Source organism: Borostomias antarcticus (genome assembly GCF_949987555.1).
Source record: "Borostomias antarcticus genome assembly, chromosome: 23".
NCBI classification, from domain to species: domain Eukaryota; kingdom Metazoa; phylum Chordata; class Actinopteri; order Stomiiformes; family Stomiidae; genus Borostomias; species Borostomias antarcticus.
This window is the reverse complement of record NC_140256.1, coordinates 4,152,563-4,177,909: the sequence shown is the minus strand read 5'-3', so window position 1 is coordinate 4,177,909 and position 25,347 is coordinate 4,152,563. Positions and strand designations below refer to the sequence as shown.

The window sequence follows — 25,347 nt, the reverse complement described above, 5'->3', positions numbered from 1 at the left end:
TGCAAGAACAAGGCCAACAGGATCCTGAAAGAACCCAGCCACCCAGGAAATGAACTGTTCTCTCTGCTAAGGTCAAGGAAGAGATACCACACTCACATGGCGAGCACAGAGAGGCTCAGGAAGAGCTTCTTCCCACAAGCCATCTGGGTCCTAAATTGATTTTCTTCTACCCAAATCCATATAGCATGTACATAATCCATCCAGAGCCTTATCTATCCCAGCTAATTTCCTACTTATAGAATGGGTACTTATTGTGTAATTTGTGTTCATTTGTAAAATTGTAATTTTGTTAATTTTAACTTTTGGAATTGGGCATTGGAATTTGGAATTGAGCATCACAGTTTATCTGTAACATAATCTTGTTGGAATGGGCAGTGACATTTCACTGTGACTGTACACGGTACATTACATGTGATGAATGAAAGGAATCTTGAATCTTGAGTGGAACCTCAACCAAGTAAGTATAATGTCAGGGTGTTACTTGTGGGGGTAATATGTCCAAACTGGCTGTAATTAAATATTAAATTATATGAATGTTAATTTGACACTGTCATACACAGATGACTAAAATTGGCATGTCAGCAAGCTACTAGATAATAGACTACATACTGTAAATACTTCATGAATTTACAGTAGTCTCTCTGTCAATATAGCTTATTTTAAGCTAACTATGATTGATTCGTTTTGGTGTGCTATGCAGACCTGTACAGACTAGGAAAAACTTGCTTTACTATTAATATTGAGATGCCTTTATATGAATACATTTTTAGTTCATGTTGCAATTGATGATGCACAATTTTCATTCGAGCCTGCAACATGGAATTTTAAAATCAAGTGGAAGAATGGAGCTAGATGGATTGATGAGATGAGTTGCTTCCCTGCTCAACTATTGCTGTTGCATTTGATTAATCAAGTGAATACTGGCCTTGATTCAGACTTAAAGTGCTGTTGAATGTTGGTAGTTCCTTAGGTAATGTAACTTCCTGGCCATGATATAACACCCATAATTACTGTGTGGTCACACCAAAAGGGTCATGAGCTGGCAGTCATCATTTTCAATGGAAGCTGGCGACGAGAGGCTACCTATGCTATGGCAAGGGGTGTGATGCCTGTGACAAGTTGACATTGAGCTGAGGTTAACAATGTAAATTAGTAACGTTCACTGTCATGTTTTTGTCTTCCATAGAGCCTGAGAGACTGGCTCAAACAACATGGTTATCAAAAGTAGGCCACAGAGGACCAGCTGGGCCTGTTTTGAAGAAGAATTTGGGGAAAAAAATAAGTGACATAAGCATACCATCTGACAGAGGTGAGTCATGCTTGTATTGTATTCACAATAGTTACAAAGATGCAGCCCACAGTAAACTGTCATGACAAGTTACAGCCAAAGTACAACCAAACACACACAAAAGGCTGTCTATTCAGCATTCAGTTATAAAATTCTGGCAATATCCAATATGGGCCTAAATGGATACTTTAATATGTAGCTATGAATTATTGGTCAAACCCATACAGTAGACCATATCATATAGAGAAAAAAACCACAACATTAGTAATGATCACCTTCATGTTTTGTCTCCCATACAGCCTGAGAGACCGGCTCAAACAACAAGGGTATAAAGAAGGCCCCTGAGGACCGGACCAGCTAGCAACTGGTAATGGTAAATGGTAAATGGACTGCACTTATAAAGTGCTTTTCCACCTTAGCAGCACTCAAAGCGCTTTACAATGGCCTCTCATTCACCCATTCACACACACATTCACACACCAATGGCGGTAGCTGCCATGCAAGGTGCTAACCTGCTCATTGGGAGCAATTTGGGGTTAGGTGTCTTGCTCAAGGACACTTGGTAATAGAAAACTGCAGTGCTTTAGTATGACTTACTGAATGAATAATACACTGAACAAATGATATACTGAACGAATGATACACAACCGCCACCATGCTCTCAGGCCAAGGGCTCCCTTCGCCCCCCCCCCCCCCCCCCCCCAACACCTCCTGCCCCCTGTAATACCCCGAACACCACACCCCACCCCCCTGGAATACCGCCAACACTATGAACTGCCCCCTGGAATACCTGCATCCCAGAGATACTCCACCCCCCTCCCTTTTGGATTGACGGATGCACACACACACACACACACACACACACACACACACACAGCCATTATTTCAGTGCAAAGGTGTGTGTTACTTACTAACTGTTAATAACTGCTTTGTTTAATATACATTGCAATTGTTCCATTGAGTTAAATTCTATCGGGTCTCAAATGCTTCCTACTGCACACACAGAGAAGAGAAGGTATGGTAATTTAGAGGCAAGTTAGACTGACAAATTTTGATTTTTGTGTGGTCTATGGCTAAAAATATGTTGGTGTGTATTAAATGTCAGCTGAATTCAATTGAATATGTCTTTGTATTATTAACTTCGCAGCTAATGCAATTACTATATATTGATATAAAACATATTTAAATATATTTCTTATACATACATAGGCCACATGTATATTTTAAGGTGCCAATTTTTCATATTTGCATATATTACCACAACATACATTTATAAATACACATATCTACATTTATTTTACATGTATTTTAAGGTGCCAATTTTTATTATTAATTATTATTTATTTATTATGTTTGCATATATTCATAAACTATATTTTCAACTATATTCTACCATTGTGGAATGATGGGGAAGTCCGCTCTACCCTACCCGTAGGCTCATCGTGTCGTGGCTGAGTAGCCTACTGACCAACTCTAACGGAAGAGTGGAACTAAAGCAGCCAGAAAGAATCTAGAGCGATGGACACAACACGACGATGATCATCCGTGTCTCGTCCACCAGCTATCTCTCCACGCTGACATCCAGAAAATTGAACTTCCTCCACACGGTTCTTCCCCAGGCACCTTATCCTCGCCAGTCAGGCCACACTGGCCTGAGCAGCCTGTCCTCCCAGCCATGGCGTTGGTTACCCTGCAGCGCTCTCCCACCCCCAGCGCTGCGTCCACGGCCAGCACAACCACCACGAATGCGGGGGAGGTAAGATGGGAAACGGGAAGAAAAAGGCTCTCTTGCTGGAAGAAACACCCTGGATGAAGTGACAGGCCATGATGGAGCTCTTTAGCTAGCCGGCTAGCTAGCTAGCTTGATAAGTGGGCTTCATTTCCACCTTTTGCTTGCATTGCCACCCGGTTGGATTATAATTGGCGAGCAAACTAGAGAGCATCATTGCGGATTAACATGCTGACACAGTCGGTGCATTACAATATACGCTTCTCCCCGAGAGAGACTCGTTTGTGTAGGTAGCTAACCGTTAGCTGGTTAACGGTAGTGTTAACTACACTATGCTATTCAGCTAGCTAGCTACTGTAGCTACCTAGCTAAAGGCAGATAGGGGAACTAGCTTGCTGGGGGGTAGATGGATTATGGCTACAATGATATATGGCTGAGGTATTAGGCTATGTTCATTTAGCTCAGGTGCACCTTTCTTGAGCATGACATCAAATATTTTTGCTAGCTAGTTCAAACTATTACTAGCTAGCTAGTAATAACCTAGTCAATAGCTTGTTATACTGCAGGCTAGACATCATGTTGAGTTGACTGGACTGCTGCTTGAGCTAGACAAACGAGTCTTCTGTGGGCAGCGTTAAACCCCCTTGATGTTGAACAAGATCTACTCTAGCTAGGTGCTCAATGCTCTCTACATGATGTCAGTAAAGTAAACATCATTGGCAACTTGATGTCAGATAGCACCCATTCATGAAATGGAAGAAAAGCCTGGCACACTTTTGCTCAACATCTTCACAGAACTTGAATGAACTGATCAGTAGCCTAAAATTAATTCAGACTATCAAGAATGCCAGGGCATTTAAGTGTATTATTTGCTCATGATACATTTAAAAAAAAAATCACTGACTTGGGTAGATCAAGGCCTGGACATAGAAATATGTCCTCTCCTCCAGTTGGGGGTGCTACATACCAGGCTTCAGTTGTTGAATCAGACTGACTGAGGAAGGAGGTTGGAGAGGGTTCACTGGCTGTCCCTCTCCACATAGACACCTCAGTGGTGTGGTCTCACATGTCTGATGGAGGAGAAATGGTGTGTGTTTGGGGGGGGGGGGGGGGGTAGGGGGGCACGGGTGCTGCAGCTATGATGTCATCCTCACACGAGGGGAGGGAGAAAGGAGTGAGACATGGAGAGAAAGGGGGACAAACAGCATGGGCTTATAACAACATGGAAGGTGGGCTATAAGGAAGGATGTGATGTAAGATGCTGATGTTTATAGTGCTTGTTATTCTCACAAAACAACAAAACAGAGTAGTTCTGACACTGGTGAAATACAGGGCTATTAAAGACATGACCTGTTACAATAGTGCCACAGGGAAGTGAGGTCCTCCACTTAATTCCTATTCTCTAAACACGCCACTTTTGTCACTGACTGCACGTAATTATGGCTGGAATTTCTCCCGTATTGGCTGTAGGGCTAAGATCGACTATAGGATTACTGTACCGGCAAACTGAAACCTGTCTGAAACACACCGTTTGACACTACCCTGGTGTGAATTTCAGCTGGCCCCTGTTGCCCTTCTCCTGCTTGAATGGCTTGCTGTATCAGATTACGTGCTCCATTTGTTTGGACGGAGACAAAAGATTTACTTTATGTTACTCAACTTACTGTGTGAGGAGAACAAAATACTTAGTTCTGTACTTCTAATAACCTCTTCAACTCACCAGACCTAATTAGGACAATGACTGTATTGTGGGATTCGTATTTTCACTATTTTCAGCACATCTGATCATGCTGTGGTACTTTGCCATTGGTATCCATGCACCATGGCATGGTTGAATGGACTTGCTAGTAGGAACCTAGACTAGTGCTAGGTTCATAGCCTGGGGCTTTAGGTGAAACTTCAAGGGATGGCTCACTCTTCCCTCACGCTGCCTCCAACTTCCCCCCAATGTGGGCTATAACCTTATACTTGCAGTCTATGGTTTCCCTATACAATAGGAGCTAGCCTATTTTGAGGGCATTTCTGTGGTGAAACTTTATCACAGAGTGGCCCAATTCCCTCCATGTATTGTCTCTCATCTCTGGCAGGAATGTAGGTTAGCCATCAGCATTTATGAGGTGGTGTCATATTCCTCATGATGACATTTATCAGTGGCACACTTCCTTGTGGGAATCTTACACAACTGTCAACGTCTGTAGGCCCACAGGTAATTTTCGAGTTTATGGTACTGTAGTCATGAACATGTTTGGGCGTTGGCTAGTGGTTTAGTACAACAGTGACATAACGTGAACACTTTTCAATCTGTGACCCACTTTCTCTTTGCTGTCAAGTGCCATGCCTGCTGCGGCACTATTGTCACTATTTCGCTCATTACTGTAGTGCAATGCCTTCATAAAAGAGAATGGTTCTTCTATTATAGTATGATGTAGTGTACAAGAGACCTGTGTGTACTTTGAAAGAATCTTGACAGCAGACGTCCCTTGGTGCATTAAAATTAAAGTAGCTAGCTAGCTAGTTGTCTAACTTAAATGGCGGTGTGGCCATTTCGAACTCTGTCCACAAGATACATCAGCTGTAGTAAGCTAACAAGCTTGCCGTGTCCGTTGAACATGAGCCTGTGTTATTCGAAATTGATTCATAAATTGCACCAAAAACAGAGCAAAAGCATGCGGTTCTGTGTTGGTGGTATACTGCTTTGTCTCCATAGCATTGCTAATAGTGGAGCTTAACCCTGGCTGTGTAGCTAGCCCCTTTTGGGACTGCGTACTAGCTGGCTGGTATAAGCAGTGCCTTATCTGCGTATACCTGTCAGTCCGCCTGGTACAAAGCAAAGCTCCACGATAAAGTGTTGCAGAGAAATTTCAAAGGTACTCACAGTTGCACAAGGGTTGTTTTGAAAGCTTGGCGTTGCTAATAAACATGTTTAATCTTTAGCTTAAAAAAACAAGTCTTTTTTTATTTTTTTTTATTGCATTGAACGAAATGTCTTTTCTTCTGCATTTCTGCCACAGAGCTCAATATGTTTCTGCCGTGCAAGCTGTGCCCAGCAATCACAGTGCCCGCTATCGGCCACTGCTGGTCTGAATCTATAGTGCAACAAATAACGGTGCTTGTATAGTATAGCTGGTTAGCTTAGCATAAGCGCAATTGAGGGATACAGGAAATGAAACTATTCGGAGCAGTATTTCTGTTTACTGGGGCAGAATTCCGAGCAGTTATGTTAAAATTAGCCGAAACGTACATTTTCTCAACTTCACGTGAAACATGCACAACCTTGGGTCCTGAGCAATATACCTGCTGCATATCAACTTCATACAGTGGGCACTTGTGGAGATATTCAGATTACAGGGGTATAGACACGCATGCACCAAATCTCTGATTATACTGTAGGTAGATGATTGTATTGTGTTCCGAATTAGCCTGTCAAATTGGTCATTTTTTTCTTGCCTTTTCTTGCAGGATTTCGGGAGTGACGATGAGCGCCGGCTAAATCAGAGGTAAGTTCCCCCAGCTATTAGCCTATCAATCTTAGGATTGGTCTTATACAGTAAGTCCACTGCTCACAGCTGCTTGTTTCCATCCACTGAATTGCATGGGGATAAGGGCATGGCCGACTATGGTGAAATAGATCTGTCTTGACACGTGCTTCAGACTGAAAGGTTGATGAAGTGCTTGGGTTGTAATTTCTGGAATTTCTCAAGTGGTGTCAATCAGACTGTCTTCTCTGAATGGTCATTACCAGTGTAATACATTAAGAACAAACTTATCTTGCTGTTTGAGTTGGTATTGATGTAATTTCTGGAATAAGAACAAACGTATCTTGCTGTGTGTGTCACCTATCCATAATAATATGTTATTAAAAACAGTGGTGGTTTTCTCATTTGGATGGGTACTCACTTGTGGAACAGGTAGTTATAAGGTGATGCCTTTGTCTGACTGTATTTGCCCAGGTGTGGGGCTTTTGCTCTGGGTTTTGGCACCATTCTATAAACAGTGTTCACCTGATAACCTGAGTCATAGGTCAGTCACTAGTTCGGTTTTACTGTATTCACATTCAACCACAAGATGTGATAACACAGACGGTGGCTTTGTCTTTGTGGTTTCTGTCGGCTCACTGCCGCGGTCATACGAATCAGATCGTTTTCGGAAGAAGCCTTACCGACTAGTTGAATCACGTTGGGGCTTGAGAAGTATCAAGGTTTTTTAAAAATCCCTTCAGGACTGGGAGAGGGCATTAGCCCTGAGTCCACTTCATTCAGGAGAGCTCAACGATGAACTGATGATGGATGGCATGCTATTACTTCCATATTTTGATTTCTCTTCCATCTTCATTCTATTAAAAGACACATTTCAGACTAAAGAGCTTGGGACCTTGAGATCGTAAAAGCGTCCCAAATATTTCTTTAAAACTTTGAACATGGGTTTTTACCACCAAAGCAGAAATGAAGGCCCTAGGCTATTTTTATGCACCAAAGACATTAAATGTTCTTCCTTTGAGTCCATTATTTATATGGATCCAGTAAAGAGCTCCGGTCAAGGTGGTTCAGCGGTGTCCAGTAGAATATCATGCTTACCTGTCTTGTAGGGCTGCACGATTATGACAAAAGATAATAATTGTGATTATTTGCTTCAAAATGGTAATTGCGATTAATAATTGTGATTAATATTTAATATATAATATTAATATATAATAACCAAAATGCTCCCAAATCACGGACGTTGATCCCTTTCTAACTCACTCATTTTTTCACTACTCACGGCTAAGGGTACTCTTGTGACACTTGTCTTGACCTACTGCTATCTGTCTTCTCAGTGAAATTGCTACGCACAGCGCACTCAGCGGGAACGCCAGGAACGTGATTGGTCAGACAGCATAAGCGCCTGTGATTCGTCCGTGTAGTCCTAGCACACTCAATCCAAAGCAAAATTATTAATCACATTAATTGCGGCCTTTTGCGATTAGTTAATCGCGGAAGTCATAATCGCGATTCCGATTAATTCACGATTAATTGTGCAGCCCTACTGTCTTGTACCCATTTGAAATATAAGGTCACCTGACAACTAGCACAGAAACCTTTCTCCACTATTCAGAACACTGAGCTCTTTTGATGTCTTGCACTTTATCCATTATGAAGGAAGACATAGGCCAAAGGTCAGACTACAGCACAGCCATGCCAGCGGGAAGCAGTCTTCATAACACCTGTGATCTCCTCCTCAATGGTCATGTTAGACTATTTACGATGGGGAAGTGAACTGACTATTAGCTGACATCCCAAACGTTGACACTGGGTAAGAAAGCTGCTAGCTCTGCTTTTGATCTCTGGCTCAGACAGATTTGTCAGATGGGTTTGAATCACCACCCGCTCAGCTTAGTTGACATGACAACCTGGCACCTTATCAACCCTGGTTAAAAACACACTAGGGTATATTTACTCCCAACTACATTTATAGACATCAGCCTACAGTAGTCAGAGGATCTGGAAATGAGGTGGAACAGATTCTCTTCAAAGGTAGTAGTGTCAAGGGGTGTTTGTTGTTGATATTGGGCGTGTGGAGACTGAGGCACTAGTAACCTGAATTGCATCATCAACATACAGTAGACGTTTTTCATTTCTTTACGGGTTCAAAAGTGTAATGTCAGTTGCCCTGAATGAAGTCAGTCATAACCAAAGACATGATGATTGTTCTTCTCACCACATGATCCCACCTCTCCATAGTCGTCTTTGTGTCGCCCATTCATAAGCCTATGGGGTCAGACATGCAGTCTTTGTTCCAGGGAAACAGGATGTGTGAAAGCAGGCCATTGGGACCTGCCCTACTGCGCCTCCGGAGAAAGGGGACGGAGTAGAGAAGGAGGCTGTCAGCCCTCATATGTGGAGGAGGGACTTGGCTAGCTGGCTCCACATGTCCATATTCTTCATCATTATGGCTTATTTTATCCCACGCGAATAACCGCCTGGAAATGCATCAGAACTGGGAGAATCGTCTTATCTTTAGTTATGCAATGTTTGGCCGTGCACGTCGGTTATGAACGTATGCAGGAAAGATTCTACAGTATGCGCAGCGCACGTTAAGGCCTGCCCTGCCTCCAGACCTCATGGTTTCCAAGGGACTGGCACAACTATATTACACAATTAAATAGCCATAAAATTCATGCCTTACATAAGTTCAGAGTTTCAAAGTTTGTTACACAACAGGTGGAGAGACCACAGCTCAGGCACGATTGCTGTAGGGCTTCCTCCACTGCACCTCATGCCCGCGGATGGATTTACACTTATATGACTGCAGCAGAATGGGGTTTGTGCTCCTTGCTGGACTTGATAACGATGACAAGACCAACCCTTGTTGGAGCTGGCCAACATACACACCATCCAGGTGGCAATGGAACTGTACCAACAAATGATTTCACCATACCAACATGGTAGCAGAATGAGGCAACAGCAACTTGGGGGCCAGAAAAATGTGTGCGGACTCTACTAAGTACACTCAGTTGTGTAAGGTTAAAGGTGTGGTCCTCAAGTGATGGTTTGTACAAACAGGAGATAAAGCTGTCTATCAGGATAACTCCCATCTGCATGACATTTCTCTGGGCTCGCGTTGATGCAACACACTCTTTTCCCTATGAAAACACCCTAGAGTGTGTGTTATTGATATAAAAGTCATGAATCTAACCAGCAAAGTATTTACGAAGTGTTATGGAATTTAGGATTGTGGGAGGTCTTGTTTTTTCTGGAGGGACAGATACTAAGAAATTCTTACTTTTAACTTTTCTTGGAATAATACGTCTTTTTTTTTTTTTAAAACCTAAATCTCTTTAACGGTCAAGCAGAAATCGTAGTTATTTTGCTGACTTGGAAGCTTGGATACAACCAGCGCTACATCTGTTTTCAGGTTGGCCGGCATTTCGGCATGTACAGGTGAATTATAGGTCTGTACCTGTTCCACCGGGACCAAGCTGACGTCAGCAGTTTTGTGTCCCATCCATCTCTCACTAACTGGTCAGTGAGAAAGTGCCAACATTATGCAACAGCTAGCCCCAAGAATAGGCTTTTCTTCTTTTTGTACAGAAAGCGCTCGATCTGTGAAAAACCTGCCTGGTGACTCTTGCTTCTCTGCAGCCTCTTTGTGCTGCAGAGTCCCTCAGCAGATGAGAGCAAGCCATTAGTAAACCTTGCAAACATAATGACAGAGGGAACAGGATGAGAGGACAGCCTAGCCTTTGTTCAGTTAGGGGCCATGCCCATCTGACTGCTACAGGTCTGTAACTACACGGTCACATGGCCACCAGCTCTGCCTCCTGCTCCCAAAACAGACTTTACAGGTGCCTCCACCTTGAGCTAATCCTTCCACCAGTCCTGGCTACATACACTATATGGACAAAAGTATTGGGACACATATCTCTTAATCATTGAATTTAGTTGGGCTGGCCTGAGTAATTCGAGTATTCCACTATTCGAGCGCGGTACCGCTGCTGCTCACCGCTCCCCCAGGGGATGGGTCAAATGCGGAGAACAAATTTCACGCACTCAGGTGTGTGACAATCAGTGGGACTTTAACTTTTAACATGCGCGCGCTTATGGGGCACTACAGGAGTGGAGGAGAGACGGAGGCGAAAATGCTTCTTAAATTGACAGCCCTAACCCAGCTATTAGCTTGCTTTTTTGGGGGGGGGGGTTCAGTCCCATTGCCACAGGTGTATAGAATCAAACACCTAGCCATGCACTCTGCCTCTACAAACATTTGTGAAGGAATGGGTCGTTCTAAAGAGCTCACTGAATTCCAGCATGTTCCACTGTTGCAGTAAGTCAGTTTGTGAAATTTCTTCCCTTCTAGATATTCCACAATCAGCTGTAAGTGGTATTATATTGCTATTGTTTTTTTTGCTTCCCTCTGGAGTATGTAGGGGTGGGACCTATGCCCACCCCCCCACTGCTCTCTGTAAAGCGCATTGTGTTGCTTCTGTGTATGAAATGCGCTATACAAATAAAGTTTGATTTGATTTGAAAATAGAAGCGTTTAGGAACCACAGCCACAAAGTGGCAAACCACGTAAAGTTACAGAGCGAGGTCGCTGAGTGCTGAGGCACGTACAGTAGTGTGTAAAAATGGCCGACGCTCTGCTGACTCAATAACTACACTTCCAAACCTCCTCTGGCTTTAACATCAGCACAAAAACTGTGCGCCGCGAGCTTAATGACATGGGTTTCCATGGTCGAGCAGCTGTATGCAAGCCTTACAGTACATCACCAAGCGCAATGCCAAACGTCGGATGGAGCGGTGTAAAGCACGCCACCACTGGACTCTGGAGCAGTGGAAACATGTTCTGTGGAGTGATGAATCATGCTTCTCTATCTGGCAGTCTGATGGACGAGTCTGGATTTGGCGAAAGCCTGGAGAACGTTACCTGCCTAACTGCAATGTGCCAACTGTAAAGTTTTGTGGAGGAGGGATAATGGCCTAGCTTGTTTTTCTGGGGTTGGACTAGGCCCCTTTAAGGGAAATGTTAATGCTTCGGCTTACCCAGGTGTTTTGGACTATTCTATGCTTCCAACTTTGTGGGAACAGTTTTGGGAAGGCCCTTTTCTGTTCCAGCATGACTGTGCCCCAGTGCACAAAGCAAGGTTCTTAAAGGAATGGTTGGGTGGGGTTGGTGTGGAAGAACTTGACTGGCCCGCGCAGAGCCCTGACCTCAACCCCACTGAACACCTTTGTGATGAACTAGAACGGAGATGGCGAGCTAGGCCCTCTCGTCCAACATCAGTGTCTGACCTCACAAATGCTCTTCTGTATGAATGGGCAAAATTTCCCACAGACACTCCAAAATCTTGTAGAAAGCCTTCCCAGAAGAGTGGGAGCTGTTATAGCTGCAAAGGGGGGACCAACTCCATATTAAGGCCTATGAATTTAGAATGGGATGTCATAAAAGCTCCTGTAGGTGTGATGTGTAGGTTTTTGTCTGTCAGCAAATACTCTTGAGATTAGTGGGGGGACTCGACAGTGCGTGTGTGTGTGTGTGAGAGAGAGAGAGAGGGAGAGAGAGTATCCTTCACATCATAATCAGATTAAATGACTATGATGATTATCACATTGATCTATGGTTTCTGCTGGTTTTTCCCACTGTAAAGACGTCCACATCTACCGTCTGGGTTTCCTCTTCCAACCCCTTTATACTACAGTACGCCGCCTTGTAAGCTGAGCCAATCACGGAGTAACTCCCATTGATCTGGACCGGGCTGATGAGTGAGCGACAGACCGTCCGGGGTCATTCCTGGAGAGACGGAGGGTAATCCCTCCCCCCAGGGTAATGAGCTTAGGGGAGAACTGTCTTCCCTCTGAAGGCTCTCCCACTGGCCTCCCTGCCCGCCCAGGCCTGGCCCATGTGAGGCGCTGGCAGGCAGCGCTGCCTGGGCGTCAGCTGGCTCGTTAGGGGGGGGGCACGCAGCCTCTAGTCTCTGCTAAGGAGGTCGAGGCGTCCATTCGCAAGTTTTGGCCCGAGCCCTTCCGTTTTCTCTTCTCTTTTCTTTCACAATCGAACAATCGCGGCGGTGTCGGAGAGAAGGCGAGGAAAGCCATTCTCTCGTCTCGGGAGAGCCGGATTCTGCCGGTCGGCACCAGGAACATTCTGGATGTGGACATTCTTTTCCCAGGCTGAAGTGGGAACCTTTCGCTCCCTAGCAGCGGAAAAGTAGGCCAGACACAACCGATGGAATACGGACCGAAAACAACCGCATGCTTAGAAAAAGAGTCAGAAGAATCTAAATTCCATTGGATTAATTACACTTCCCCGCCATAGCCTATCGGTTTTGTGTGTGAGAGAGCGTGTGAGTGTGTCACTGTGTCTGTGTGTGAGGTATGGAGAAAGGGTTGAACTCTGCTCGTGTTTGAGCGGGTTTGTGGGTTTTGTGTGCTGGTGTGTGTGTGTGAGAAAAGGGGAGGGTGGGTGGGGTAGAGGGAGGGAGGGAGGGTGGGGTAGAGGGAGGGAGGAAGGGTGGGTGGGGTAGAGGGAGGGAGGGTGGGTGGGGTAGAGGGAGGGAGGGAGGGAGGGAGGGAGGGAGGGAGGTGGAGAGGGAGGGAGGGAGACAGCACAGCCCTTTCTGCCTCCAGCTGCGGGTGGAGACTCAGTGCACTGCAGCAAGTCACCCACGGCGGGAACACATTTTCCTCATCACTCCTCTCAAAGACAGACAGACAGACAGAGAGAGAGAGAGAATTACAGATGAGTGGAAGAAAGAAGAATGAGTGACACTCTCGAGCAGCAGCCTGCCTCCTTAAGCACACGGATGAGTCGGGACTAACTGTGGCGTCCGTCATCCGAGGAGTGGGCCAGGACCTGTTACCTGTTCGTTTTTCCGAGTTTTCCGCTTGGCCGACACGATGCATCTTGTGGTGGAGTCCTCCCAGGAGGCCGTGCTCAAGATGCTGCCTTACTTTGTGGAGAACGCCGTGCTGACCCAGGGCGAGATATGCCGCATGTGAGTTGGGCTGCGGGTACTAGCGCTTAACTGCCCGCCTGATAGATGCGTTCGCTACAAGAATAGAACGTGCGTTTGGCTTTGTGGGACCCATAAGGTGCAGATAATTCTAAATGTTTTACAGGTGATGTTCAGTAGTCTATTTTAGGATATAAAAAGCTCAAAGTACAAATGCATGGGTTTTGTGATAATATCCAGATATTATACTAGATTCTATAGTAGCTATTGATCCTCAACAATCTGCAACAATAACACTAAACTTTGTGACAAGTTAATAGTGTAATAAGTATACACTATAGGCACAATGCACAACTGTACAGCCTGTACGTTTGGACACTTGTAGGAAGATAGCACAGTACAAGAGGTATTGTGTGTCTCGAGGCGGAATAAGTAGCCTACTTTGTAATCATGAGGGATCCTTGAGGTTAGTTGGCAAGCCTTTCTGTCGCTGTCATTGTTTGCCTTGATACCAGAGATATATTTTTAGCCCGTGCGCTTGTGGAGGGGATGATAGCAGGGTGCCGCAAGGGCGAGAGACACCGGAGCGGAGGCCAGTTAATTAGACTGTCTGAGTACGACCCACGGTGGAGGACAGCTCTTGATTTACACCCCCAGGAAGACGGTCCACATCCCACAATGCTTCACACAAAGGCAGCACGTACGAACGGACCGCAATACTGTACCTCTCTAGCCCTGTTTGAATGTTCTTATCCAACTTTTATTGCATTACAAAAAAAATGTTTTTGATGTTTTTATGTATGATAAATGCTCTGGCCCGAAAGTGACAGTTGGTAGGTTGGCTTGTCTGTGGGGAGTCGGTCTGTCCAGCCCCCGGTGTGAGGGAGGTGCTGAGTTCTCCTGTATTTGCTGCAGCTCCACCTTCCATCCATCATCCCCCCCCCCCCCCCCCTCCCCGACAGCGGGAGCCTCCTCTCAGCCTCGTAAATCTCCGAGCGGGGAGAAAAGACTGCGAGATACAAAAACGCCGAAGCGAAACAAAAGCTCTTGTGATGAGCGTCCACCCCCATGGCTCAGTCACTGTGGAACTTTGTCTGTGCGGTGGCGGGGGAGGGAGGGGAGGGATTCCAGTGTGACGCACACACAAAGCAGACCCCTGTTGTTTCCACGTTGTCGTATGCCTGACTTATCCCTCCGGACTGGACACAGGAAGTCCAGGCGGAGATGGACATTGAGAGAGAGGGGAGGGGGGGGGGGGGGTCCTGACCCTCACTGGGGTAAAAAAAATGTGACCCCTAGATATTTAACCCCCTTCTCCGTCAGACTGCTGTCAGGCAGTTAATAGATAACCACAGTCCGTTGGCTCCTCTGTGTTCCTGGGTGTTACTTTTGTCCCAGTCTCTCATCGCACCTGTACTTTCTATTGACGTCTCAGTCCGCCTCACCGGCTGCACATTGGGAACGCGTCCCGCCCCCCTGTCAGTTAGATTTACGAGACAGGAGAGAGACTCATTGTGGCAGCGAGCTGACAGGGAATAATTTGCGCTAACACGGGGTGGACCGTGAGTTTCCCTTTCACCACCTGCTCAGAGGTGTCATGTCACCTGTACGTTCCTCTCAAACCGAGGGGAAGAAAGTGGATCGGGTGACGGGAGCGCGTGCGGTTAGCATGACGGCGCATTCTGCCACCAGCAATCGTAGACATTACGAAACACCGACGCTAATTAGTCCGTCTGTTTCATTTGGCCGGGCGAGCGTAGGCTCAAGAAATCGAATCAGAGTGCAGCACATGCAGAGAGAGGGGGGGGAGAAACAGGCCAGATGAATGTTCAGGGCTTGATTCATCACCGCTGCAGAACTGGAGACTTTCTCTCCAAGTTTTCTAACTGATGGGAGGTTTTCCAATTGGGTTTAGTGGCAGAGTCAAGGCAGCCAACTTCTATTTATCTTCATCCGAGTGCTGAGTCCTCTGACCGGGCCCCCTGTATGACAGCTAGACTACACCGCCTCTGTCTCTCCCCTCATCATCTCCTCTCCCAATGTAACATCAGGCCAGAAAAAGAACTCGGGTTCCATTTGACAACCGGGACACAAAGCTTCTTGAGTTCTCCCGTGTCTCTCCCGTCTACCGGCAGTCTGTTGACCGACGTTGATGTGTCATATTTGTTTTTCTAACTCATCCTCTATGTGTTTGCAGCCTGAGCGAGAGCTTCTTCATGGTGAAGGGTGCCGCCCTCTTCCTACAGCAGGGCAACAGTCCCCAGGGGCAGAAAGCACAGCCCTACCACAAACACGCAGGTGAGGATCGCTAGGCACGGCCAAACCGGACCCGAGACCCATTTGTCAAACTCCAAGACCTTACTGAGCTCCCAAACTAGAATCTGAAGTTCATTACTTCTTCTTTTTTCAACTCTCGTGCTGTTCTGTCTGTTCCAAGTTCCAGGATTATTACACAAGCGTTATCTCTTCTCTATTTGGTGTTTTCTTATCAGGGCGTAGACCTGTTTTTCTTTTGTCAACGTCTGCTAAATGTAACTGCTGTCCCAGATGGCACGTCAGATACAGTACCTGGATGCATCTAAATATAGGTGGGTGGACAGGGGAATACTGTGAGGTTGATAAGCGTGTTCCAGACTCGTTTAGAGGAGGCAGATTAGACTACAGCCTGGCAGGCTGTCAGTCCTGTGTGGGGTAGAGCAGTGTGTGTTCAGGGCTGCTGCTCAGTTCCAAGACCGGACGCCCAGGGACTCGGTCGTCTGCTGATGACATCTGTGCTGCAGCTGCCATCAATACGCAGTAAGCACAGGAGAGTCCATCAACAACGTCAGCCCCATCTAGGTTATATAGATTAATGATAATGGAGGCCGTCGGTGTTCTGCATATTCATATGTGACTCTGAGGTAGAGGATGGTATCTTGAAGAGCAGCTTCTGAGGATGATTTTGCATTCATGGACACTATCACAGCAGGTTTCACATCGGTTTCACGGACTCCATAGGTCTATCCTGTGTGTTTGTGTCAAACTGGTCTCACTCTTTGTTCCAGTGAGTTCCTTTGGAGTTTGCGCGTGTAAACCGACTAAAGCTGAGGGCATTGAGGGTCGGCTGCTAGCCGCACATTGGTAGGGACTTCCTGGAAGACAGTCGTGCACTTCTTTCTTATAGAGGAAAATGGAAAATGAGCAGGATTGTCCCGACGGCCCTCTAGCCTAGGACTCAAATCGAGCAGACCGTCCCCCAGGATTCGAGGAGCGATCGCCGGGCCTTAACATAATCGAGAAAGAGAGCGAATGTGTTACCGCTCCGCGTCGGTCGTGACTCGGCCCGACCGGAGCAGATGCCAAGACCGGCCTCGGCATGTGCAGATGTACGTCTCTTCCCCGTTGACAGAGAGAGCGCGTCCCAGCTGTCTGGGAGAACTCCTCTCTACCCCGCGGCTGATTTATAATACAGAACAGATGCAGCTGTTATCTATACATGCTAATGAGGCGCTGTATGAACATGAACCGGTTCTAGCGCGGCGGAACCCACGGAGGAGGAACGCGGAGAGAAAGACGCCGTTTGTTCTTTCCGTGCTCCTGAAGCTTGAATTAAAAAGTTGCTTAGCAGGATATGATTTGTTTGCCAGTCGTGACACATAGTTGGCAGCACCTCTTTGGTTATCGTCACAATAGGTAGTGTTGTCCATCGCTGGATTCTTATCCCACTTCGCTGGGTTAAGTTATGACAAGCCTGGCATGATCGGCGCTAACGCATGCCAGCGAGGAAGAAGAGATGTTTAGATGTGGCTTGATGGTGAGCTCGAGACATGTGTTTGTGTATGTTCAATTACCGGATGACACGAAGGGTGGATAGCTCTTGGCTCATTGGGTGCCATTGTTTTACTGACAACACTTTGCTCAGAAGCAACAATGAGTATGATGGATTGTATCCTCTTGACCTCAACCAAGGAGGTTATAATAAGAGTCAACACTAGGGGGCGCTGTTACTTCACATGGAATCACTGGGATTTCTTCATTCAACCCAGGACAGGAGCATAATGTCCTGTATTTACCAAAACATCGTGTGTTTCATGGCAAGGTCTAGCTTCTTTTATACGAGCAGATTCAAAGGTGTGTTTATAATCAGATACAACTATGTTCTGTGATGATGACACTGGCCTACCAAACAGGTGTTGTCATGGATCTCTTTATGTTATTTTATGGTCTTTCACAACAGGCGACTTACCTCAGCACCTGCAGGTGATGATAAACATTCTTCGCTCGGAGGACAGAATCAAACTGGTAAGAGCACACACACACGCACATACACACACACACACACACAAGCAAAAGCACACACACACATATAACTCATACCCCTGGCCAGTGACTAACCACCTGGCACCATGTCATCGGCAACCTGCCTGAATGTTTTTATTGTGTGTTTAAGTCTCTGGTTTGCTCACTGTAATTATTAGCTCATGAGAGCATGTTTGAACGTGCACGGGAGAGCATTACTAAGTGTTTCCATGGTGTCTGTGAAATGGAGAGTTTACTAGTTTATGTTACCGACCACCATGTTCTCTCACACTCCATTGGAATGATGCCTCCCTTGCGTTTAAAAGGTGCGAGGGTGTTTAGCTTGTTCCCTTCTGTTGTTGTTGTTGTCGTCGTTGTTGTTGTTGTTGTTGTGTTCTTGTAGTTCCATGTGCGGGAAGTACTTTAACATGTGGAAGATGGACAACCTCATTTGGATCGCAGAGCATCTATAAAAGAAAGTAGAAGCCAGTGAAGCGCACAAAATAGAAACCAGTGAAACCAGTGTGTATGTGTTCTCCCCTCCCCTCTCCCCCCCCCCCCCCCCCAGGCGGTCCGTCTGGAGAGCGCGTGGTCGGACCGCGTGCGCTACATGGTCGTGGTCTACACCAGCGGTCGACAGGACACAGAGGAGAACATCCTGCTGGGGATGGACTTCACCGACAAAGACAGGTGGGCCCCTTAGTCCCGCCTCGGACTCTGTGCGCTCCCAGCCCGCGCTGGAGGCCGGCCCCGCCTCTCCACGCCAGATAGAGCGACGCCTATTCAGTGTGAACACGTAACGTGCACATCGTCCGATTTGTTCGTCAAAGCCTCCTTTTTGATGTTTCGCTTACTTGGGGAAAAGCTGTTTAGTGTTGAGACACGCCGGTTAAGTTTCCATCTTCTCTCTCTCTCCCCGTAGTAAATGCTGTACGATCGGCATGGTGCTGCCACTGTGGAGCGACACCAAGATCCATCTGGACGGAGACGGGTGAGCTCCCCCTGCTGGCCACTCAGTAGAAAGACAGACCCCCTTACTCGCGTCTGTTTCCATCCACAATCTGTAGATTTTTGGAGTGATTCATGCTCGGTTCAGGGTGAATAATCATCTGTTCTGTCCTCAGGGGTTTCAGTGTGAACACTGCTGGCAGATCTCACGTCTTCAAACCTGTGTCTGTACAGGCCATGTGGTGAGTATCGAGCAATCTCAGGCGCCACCGTGTCGGCTTACCTGTCCATGAATCAGACGCACACTAGTAAAGCTTCTAACTCAGGGGCAGGTTTGACGCTGAGATGTCTTATGTTTGCAACACTAACTCACTCTGCCATCTGCTGGCGAGAAAATGCAGGTGCATGCAGTTACAGTATATGCAGTCCATCTCTCCTCTCAGCTTGCCTATCTTATCTGTCCCGATCGATCGGACAGCAATCGGATATTCAGTGATTCAGTATTCAGTGAAAATATGAGATGGGGGAATTTCGATAATGCTTTCTGGTCGCCGATCATAACTACCGGCCAAGCTATTGTCAAATAAATGCACGTTAACCCAAACAACGTGAGCCAATTCATTGTCGCATCCGCGTTTATCTAAAACATGTCAGTGTGTGAACTACTACGGTGTGTGTGAGACAGATGTAATACATGCCATCTGCAATGTACAGTATGCCAGGACAAAATAGCCTACCTCTTGGGGGGAAGCAAGGTAAAGACGTTTCAACACAACGCGCACACTGTCTCTCCCACACACCCCTTCTCTCTCTCTCCCATCCTGTCCCCAGCCTGCCTGTGTGTGTGGTGTGTGGTGTGTGTGTGTGTGTGTGTGTGTGTGTGTGTGTGTGTGTGTGTGTGTGTGTGTATTTTGCTCCGTTCTCTCGCATGCAAGCTGAGGCTGGATACAACGCTTGCAAACATTGAAAGATAGTTTGCGGTCAACACAAATATTTGTTCGCTGTAGCGGAGTCACTGGGATGTAACTCACTTCTCTGACTCAGGATACCGTAGTAGGATGTGGTCACTACTCCGGTTATCTCGCTAAATCATGTGGTGCGACCTAGAACGCACCCAAATGGTATTGTTTACATAATATTGTTTACATGATGATCAAGTAAATATTGAGGTAGAAAAAAACAAAATGTGGATAGGCCTACTTTGGACTCAATTTGATGGATGAAATAATGTATTTCAATGGAAACTGGACTATACAAGCTGCTATAACAAATAAAAATGATTGGTCTCGGCAGTGTATCGGCAGATATGGCTCACAGACGATTGGTGATCAGTATTGGCCTAAAAAAACATTGGAAATCGGGGCATCCCTACCTGTTTGTCAGTAAGGTGATTTGCTGAGTCAGCTGTATAATGCGGAGAGCCCTTGTTGCGTCCGGCAGTCGCGCACCAAATGGGACTTCAGGTCAATGGGCGCAACTGTAAGCGAAACTAGCCAGTGTTGACCTGCGCCTCTGTACCGTCGATGTTCCCCCAGGTCCGCCCTGCAGATCCTCCACAAGGTGTGCGAGGTTTCCCGGAGGTACAACTACTTCCCCGGGGGCATAGCCCTCATCTGGATGGGCTACTACGAGAGCTGCATCGCCTCGGAGCAGAGCTGCGTCAACGAGTGGAACGCCATGAGAGACCTGGAGACGCTGCGGCCCGACTCCCCCACCATGTTTGTCGACAAGTGAGTCAGCAGAAAAAATAAGTAAGAACAGCTTCAGCGCTCAGCGCTACGCGAAGGCTGTTCTTTAGCGTCGTTCGGTTTGATCTCTCTGGATCCGGGAGTTATTCGCTGAGTCAGATCACCCAGTAACTGACCCGGTGAGAGGGGGGAGGGGGGGGGCGCTGGGGTTTGAGAGCGGGGACGATGACGGATGGTTGTCTTCGGCAGGCCTTCGGAGAGGGAGCGGATAGAGTGCCTTATCAAATCCAAACTCAGAAGCATCATGATGTGCCAGGATCTGGAGAACGTCACCTCCAAAGAGGTGAGCAGATGCACAGAAACCCCCCAAATAAAAAAACGTATTTCACCTTTCTGATTCAAACCAAACCACTTTATTATGGAAAAACAAGGTTTGGTAACAACCTACATGAGGTTGCTATGTGTGATCATGCCACTGCTATTATGATACTGCAGGAGAATTAATGTCTAATAATCCAATCTTACCCGTCAGATCCGTACTGAGCTGGAGCAGCACATGAACTGTAACCTGAAGGAGTACAAAGAGTTCATCGACAACGAGATGCTGCTGATCCTGGGTCAGATGGACAAGGCCACGCTCATCTTTGACCACCTCTACCTGGTTAGTCAGCGGTCACCTGCTACCGAACCCATTTTCAACATCGCCCTGTGTTAAGAGTGGTCAGGTTCACATTTCTCCATCCCTTGTCGCAGGGATCTGAGTGGAACGCGTCGAATTTGGAGGAGCTTCAGGACTCGGGGTGAGTTGTTTTACAGCTGGAGAATAAACGTTGTCATGGGGTACTTGCGTAGACAGCCTTATTTGAAGTGTGTGTATGATTTCACTCTTTCTTCCTCCAATAACAATCGTTCCCCATTCCAGGGTGGGCTACATCCTCAACGTCACCCGGGAGATCGACAACTTCTTCCCAGGCACATTCTCCTATCACAACATACGGGTCTACGACGAGGAGGCCACCGACCTCCTAGCCCACTGGAACGAGACGTACAACTTCATCCTCAAAGCCAAGTAAGTCTCGCCGTTCAGAACAGAAGAGGGGGGTTCATGTCGGAGCCGAAGTTTGCCGTTAGCTTTTTTTTGGGGGGGTCGTTCTGGTTTTTCGGGTCGTTCCTCACCGCCGCGCTCTCGTGTGGCGTCACCCCCCCCCGACAGGAAGAACCACTCCAAGTGTCTGGTCCACTGTAAGATGGGTGTCAGCCGGTCAGCCTCCACGGTGATCGCCTACGCCATGAAGGAGTACGGCTGGACGCTGGAGAAGGCCTACGGCTTCGTGAAGCAGAGGAGGAGCATCACGCGGCCCAACTCCAGCTTCATGAGACAGCTGGGGGAGTACGAGGGCATCCTGGACGCCAGGTACGCTACGCTACGATCTCTAGCTCGGGGGACACTGCGAGCGCCGTTGAAGAAGATCATTCCGGGCCTCAGGATGTCCGTCTAGGTTCGGTGGGCGACAGTCTAGTGCAGGCGCTTGCAGGTGCTGTTAGTAAAAAAAAAAAAAAAATCTAATATTTTTTTTTTAAAGAATAAGAAGTTCGAACATAAATTTGAGAGTTCCAATATTGTAATATTCATAAATAATATTATTTATTTAAAAAAATATGCAGCGATTTACATTAATAACAGAACATTTATAGGCTACAATTTATTTACGGGCAATAATCCAATAATCCAGACCCAGCACCTTATCGAACCCCAGCAAGGGGTAACAGTGTTCACAGTACAATATTACAGTCGAGGGTTATTTTATTAGGCTATTATATTCATGAAAAATATATATTTTTTTAAATAAAAATATGTATAAATTTGAATATCGTTCGAACTCTACTAAATTAATTTGAATATATTCGAATTCAATTTTATGGCACTTTTCACAGCCCTATAGTCTAATCCCCAGAGAACCGGAGGGTCAAAATACAAACAACATTTAGAACAACATCCCTTAATACTGGAAACTCTTACCATGCGTGTTTCTGGGCGCACTGCCATCGTTGCCTCTCTGCTCGTTATTCCGGCGTGTCCGTGCACCTGCGTCAACCTCCTCACATTCTTACACGAGCGCCGCAACTCTTAATGTTCACACTTTCTTGGGCACACAGCCCTCTATCAATCCTACACCGCCAAAACCATAATTAAGACACCTGGTAGCCCCGATCTTCACTGTCTCAATCCTGCTGAACGTGTCTTGTCTTTTACCCCGGGGCAGTAAGCAGCGCCACAACAAGCTGTGGCGCCCGGACCCGGACTGCGATCTGCCCGAGGGGGAGGAGGAGGGCGCCCAGTGCTGCGGGGGCGAGGAGGAGGCGGGCGTCCGGAGCCCCGAGCCGGCGATGTCTCCCTGCTGCGACGAGACGCTGAGTGACCAGGGGGCGGCGTGCCTCGCCCCATGCCGGGCCGTCAGCCTGGCGGTGGACCCCGCCTACAACAACTACTACTTCCGCCGCCTGTCGGACTCGGCGCTGGACAGCGAGCCGTCGACGCCGGTGCGCGGGCCCCCCCTGCTGGACGTGGAGCGCGTCTTCATCGAGATCGAGGACGTGGAGCGGGACGCCCTGCTGGACGACGAGGCCTCGGGGCCGCCGCCCCACTTCGGGCCGCCGGGGGAGGGCACGGCCGCCCAGACCTGCTGCCGTGGCGCGGAGCCCCTGGAGGAGCTGCGCCTGAGACTGGAGTTCAGCACGGTGGAGGAGGAGGACGAGGAGGAGGTGCAGAAGGAGGAGGCGGAGATGGAGGCCCTGATGCAGCCTGGCGGAGGAGGAGGTGGAGGAGGAGGAGGCGGAGGCGGGGGAGGAGAGGGGGACGGAGAGGAGGAGATGGTTCAGGACCTGGAAGAGGAGGGGGAGAAGGAGGGCAACGAGATGGACATGGCGACATTAAACCGTCTCAGCAATGAGAACTCCAACAATAACAACCACCTGCATGTCCTTTACAGCCTCAATGTAAGTGTGGAGGTAATTATAGTTATATGTAATAATAGTTAATAAAGACATTTACATTACATTACATTACATTACATTACATTTACATTACATTTACATTACATTACATTACATTACATTACATTACATTGTAATGTAATGTAATGTAATGTAAATGTAGTTAATAAAGGTCACAGTGAAGTAATAGAAATGGTAGTATTCTAGACCACATGGTACATAAGGTACGTTCTTATTTATAGAGTGTCCACTGTTCTCTGTGCTGACTGCTTCTCTCCCCTCTGTCCAGGCTATTGCTCCTCCAAAGCCGCCCCAGGCGGTCAAGCCTCCTGCCCTCTCCCGATCGGACTGCAAGCCCAAGCAGAGAGGCGACGCCCCGGTCCCGGACACAGACCCCTGCCTTAACCCGGTTCCTCTCTCCGACGTGCCCAGCTCCGGCCCCGGTGTCGGCGTGGAGGCCCCCGATGCCACGCCCCCTCTCTCCTCCACCTCCCCCGCACAACTCCCTCTCTCCTCCTCTTCCTCCGTCACGCTCCCCTTCTCCCCCACCCCCTCAGACAGTCCCTGCTCTCCCACCCCCCCGCCCCCCTGCGGCCCCCTGTGCGACTGTGCCAACTGTGCCCTGTCCCCCGAAGCGCCCGACGCCCAGTGGGGGGGCCAGCCCGGGGACCCGGCCCCCGCCGCAGAGGACGGGGAGGAGGCGCCCGGGTCCGAGGCCGAGGAGGAGGAGGAGAGGCCTCCGGGGCCCCCCGAGCCTCTCTCTCTCTTCCACTCGGCCCCTCAGGGGACCCTGCTGCAGCTGCAGAGGTCCGGCCTGGTCCGCCGCCGGGCCGAGAGGCTGGAGAGGCTGTCGGGCTTGTCCCAGGACGGCCTCCCGCCCGGGGACCCGCGGCCCGGAGCCAGGGACGGTCCCGGTCACGGAGGAGGAGGAGGGGAGGAGGACGTGGAGCTCCCCGCCTGCCTAGGACACTTCACGCCGTGCTCCGCGCGCCTAGAGCCCCCGGCGGCGCCCCTGACCAACGACGCCCTAGCGGGGGCGGCGGCGGGGTCCGGCGGGCTGACGCCCATCTCCTCCCCATACGGGCCCGCCCTGACCCGCAGCTCCAGCAGCGACAGCCTGCGCAGCGTGCGGGGGAACCCGGGTCTGGTGCGCCAGAGGGCCCAGGAGATCGAGGTGCGCATGCGCCTGGCGGGGCTCACGGTGCCGTCGCGCCTCAAGCGCTCCAACTCGCTGGCCAAGCTGGGGAGCCTGGACCTCTCCTCCGAAGACCTGTGCTCCGTCTGCTCCTCGGACGCGGGCACCCTGCTCCTCCTGTCCCTGTCCCCGGAGCCGGACGGCGGCCTGGAGTGGCATAGCCCCGCCTCCAACTCCTCCTTCTCCTACTGCCAGCCCCGGGCCCACAGGGACCAGGCCACCCCAGAGAGAGCTCTCCCCGGGGGGCCCAGGAGCTGACAGGAAGGATGGAGGTGCGCTCTTCCTCTCATCCCTCCATCCCTCTCTCCGAGCTGGGGAGGGAGCGATGCATCGCTGAGAGGGGACGGTCTTAGGAAACAAAGGTGTATATAGAGAAATAATATACAAGAGAGATAAACATTGGGGGAAAAAATGAATATATATTAATATAAATCCACATTATATTTAAGAGAAGATCCAAATATTACGTTCTGACGGCATCGTGATCTACTGATGGTGTGAAAGGCTGTTCTTGCATGGAGCTCAATGAATGTGTTTGCGAAGTGGACCGGTCAGTTGGGGGGTCAAACCGACTGAAACCCGTTGTTGTTCCTCTGTTCGTTACCGCTGGAGACCAGCTCAAGAGTAACTGCTTCGTTATCATCGTCCGCAGCATACCTCGTCCCCGGGAGCACCTTGATCTGGATGAAAATACCTGGACTGTTTTAAATCACAAAGACTTTGCCTACGCGGCCTATACCGTTTCTTTATGGTACGAATTGTGATGTTTGTTGTCGTCGTTGTTTTTACGAGGCCTAG

The 25,347-nt window shown here is 48.2% G+C and overlaps 1 protein-coding gene and 1 long non-coding RNA gene across 2 annotated transcripts; both read left to right on the top strand.

Annotated features, from left to right (window-relative positions):
• The first annotated feature begins 1,114 nt into the window (after positions 1–1,114).
• LOC311324311 lies at positions 1,115–2,859 on the top strand. The gene is made up of 3 exons (XR_014630985.1): positions 1,115–1,309; positions 1,588–1,668; positions 2,724–2,859. It is a non-coding gene; the product is annotated as an uncharacterized lncRNA (long non-coding RNA).
• Positions 2,858–24,815, top strand: ssh1a (slingshot protein phosphatase 1a). The gene is made up of 15 exons (XM_084456752.1): positions 2,858–3,044; positions 6,477–6,514; positions 15,644–15,744; positions 17,663–17,727; positions 18,293–18,414; positions 18,647–18,715; positions 18,849–18,914; positions 20,208–20,402; positions 20,610–20,703; positions 20,893–21,021; positions 21,114–21,160; positions 21,283–21,429; positions 21,574–21,774; positions 22,625–23,357; positions 23,644–24,815. The coding sequence occupies exons 1-15, from the start codon at positions 2,964–2,966 to the stop codon at positions 24,805–24,807; spliced, it is 3,252 nt and encodes a 1,083-aa protein (XP_084312878.1). The 5' UTR covers positions 2,858–2,963; the 3' UTR covers positions 24,808–24,815.
• Positions 24,816–25,347: the final 532 nt, after the last annotated feature.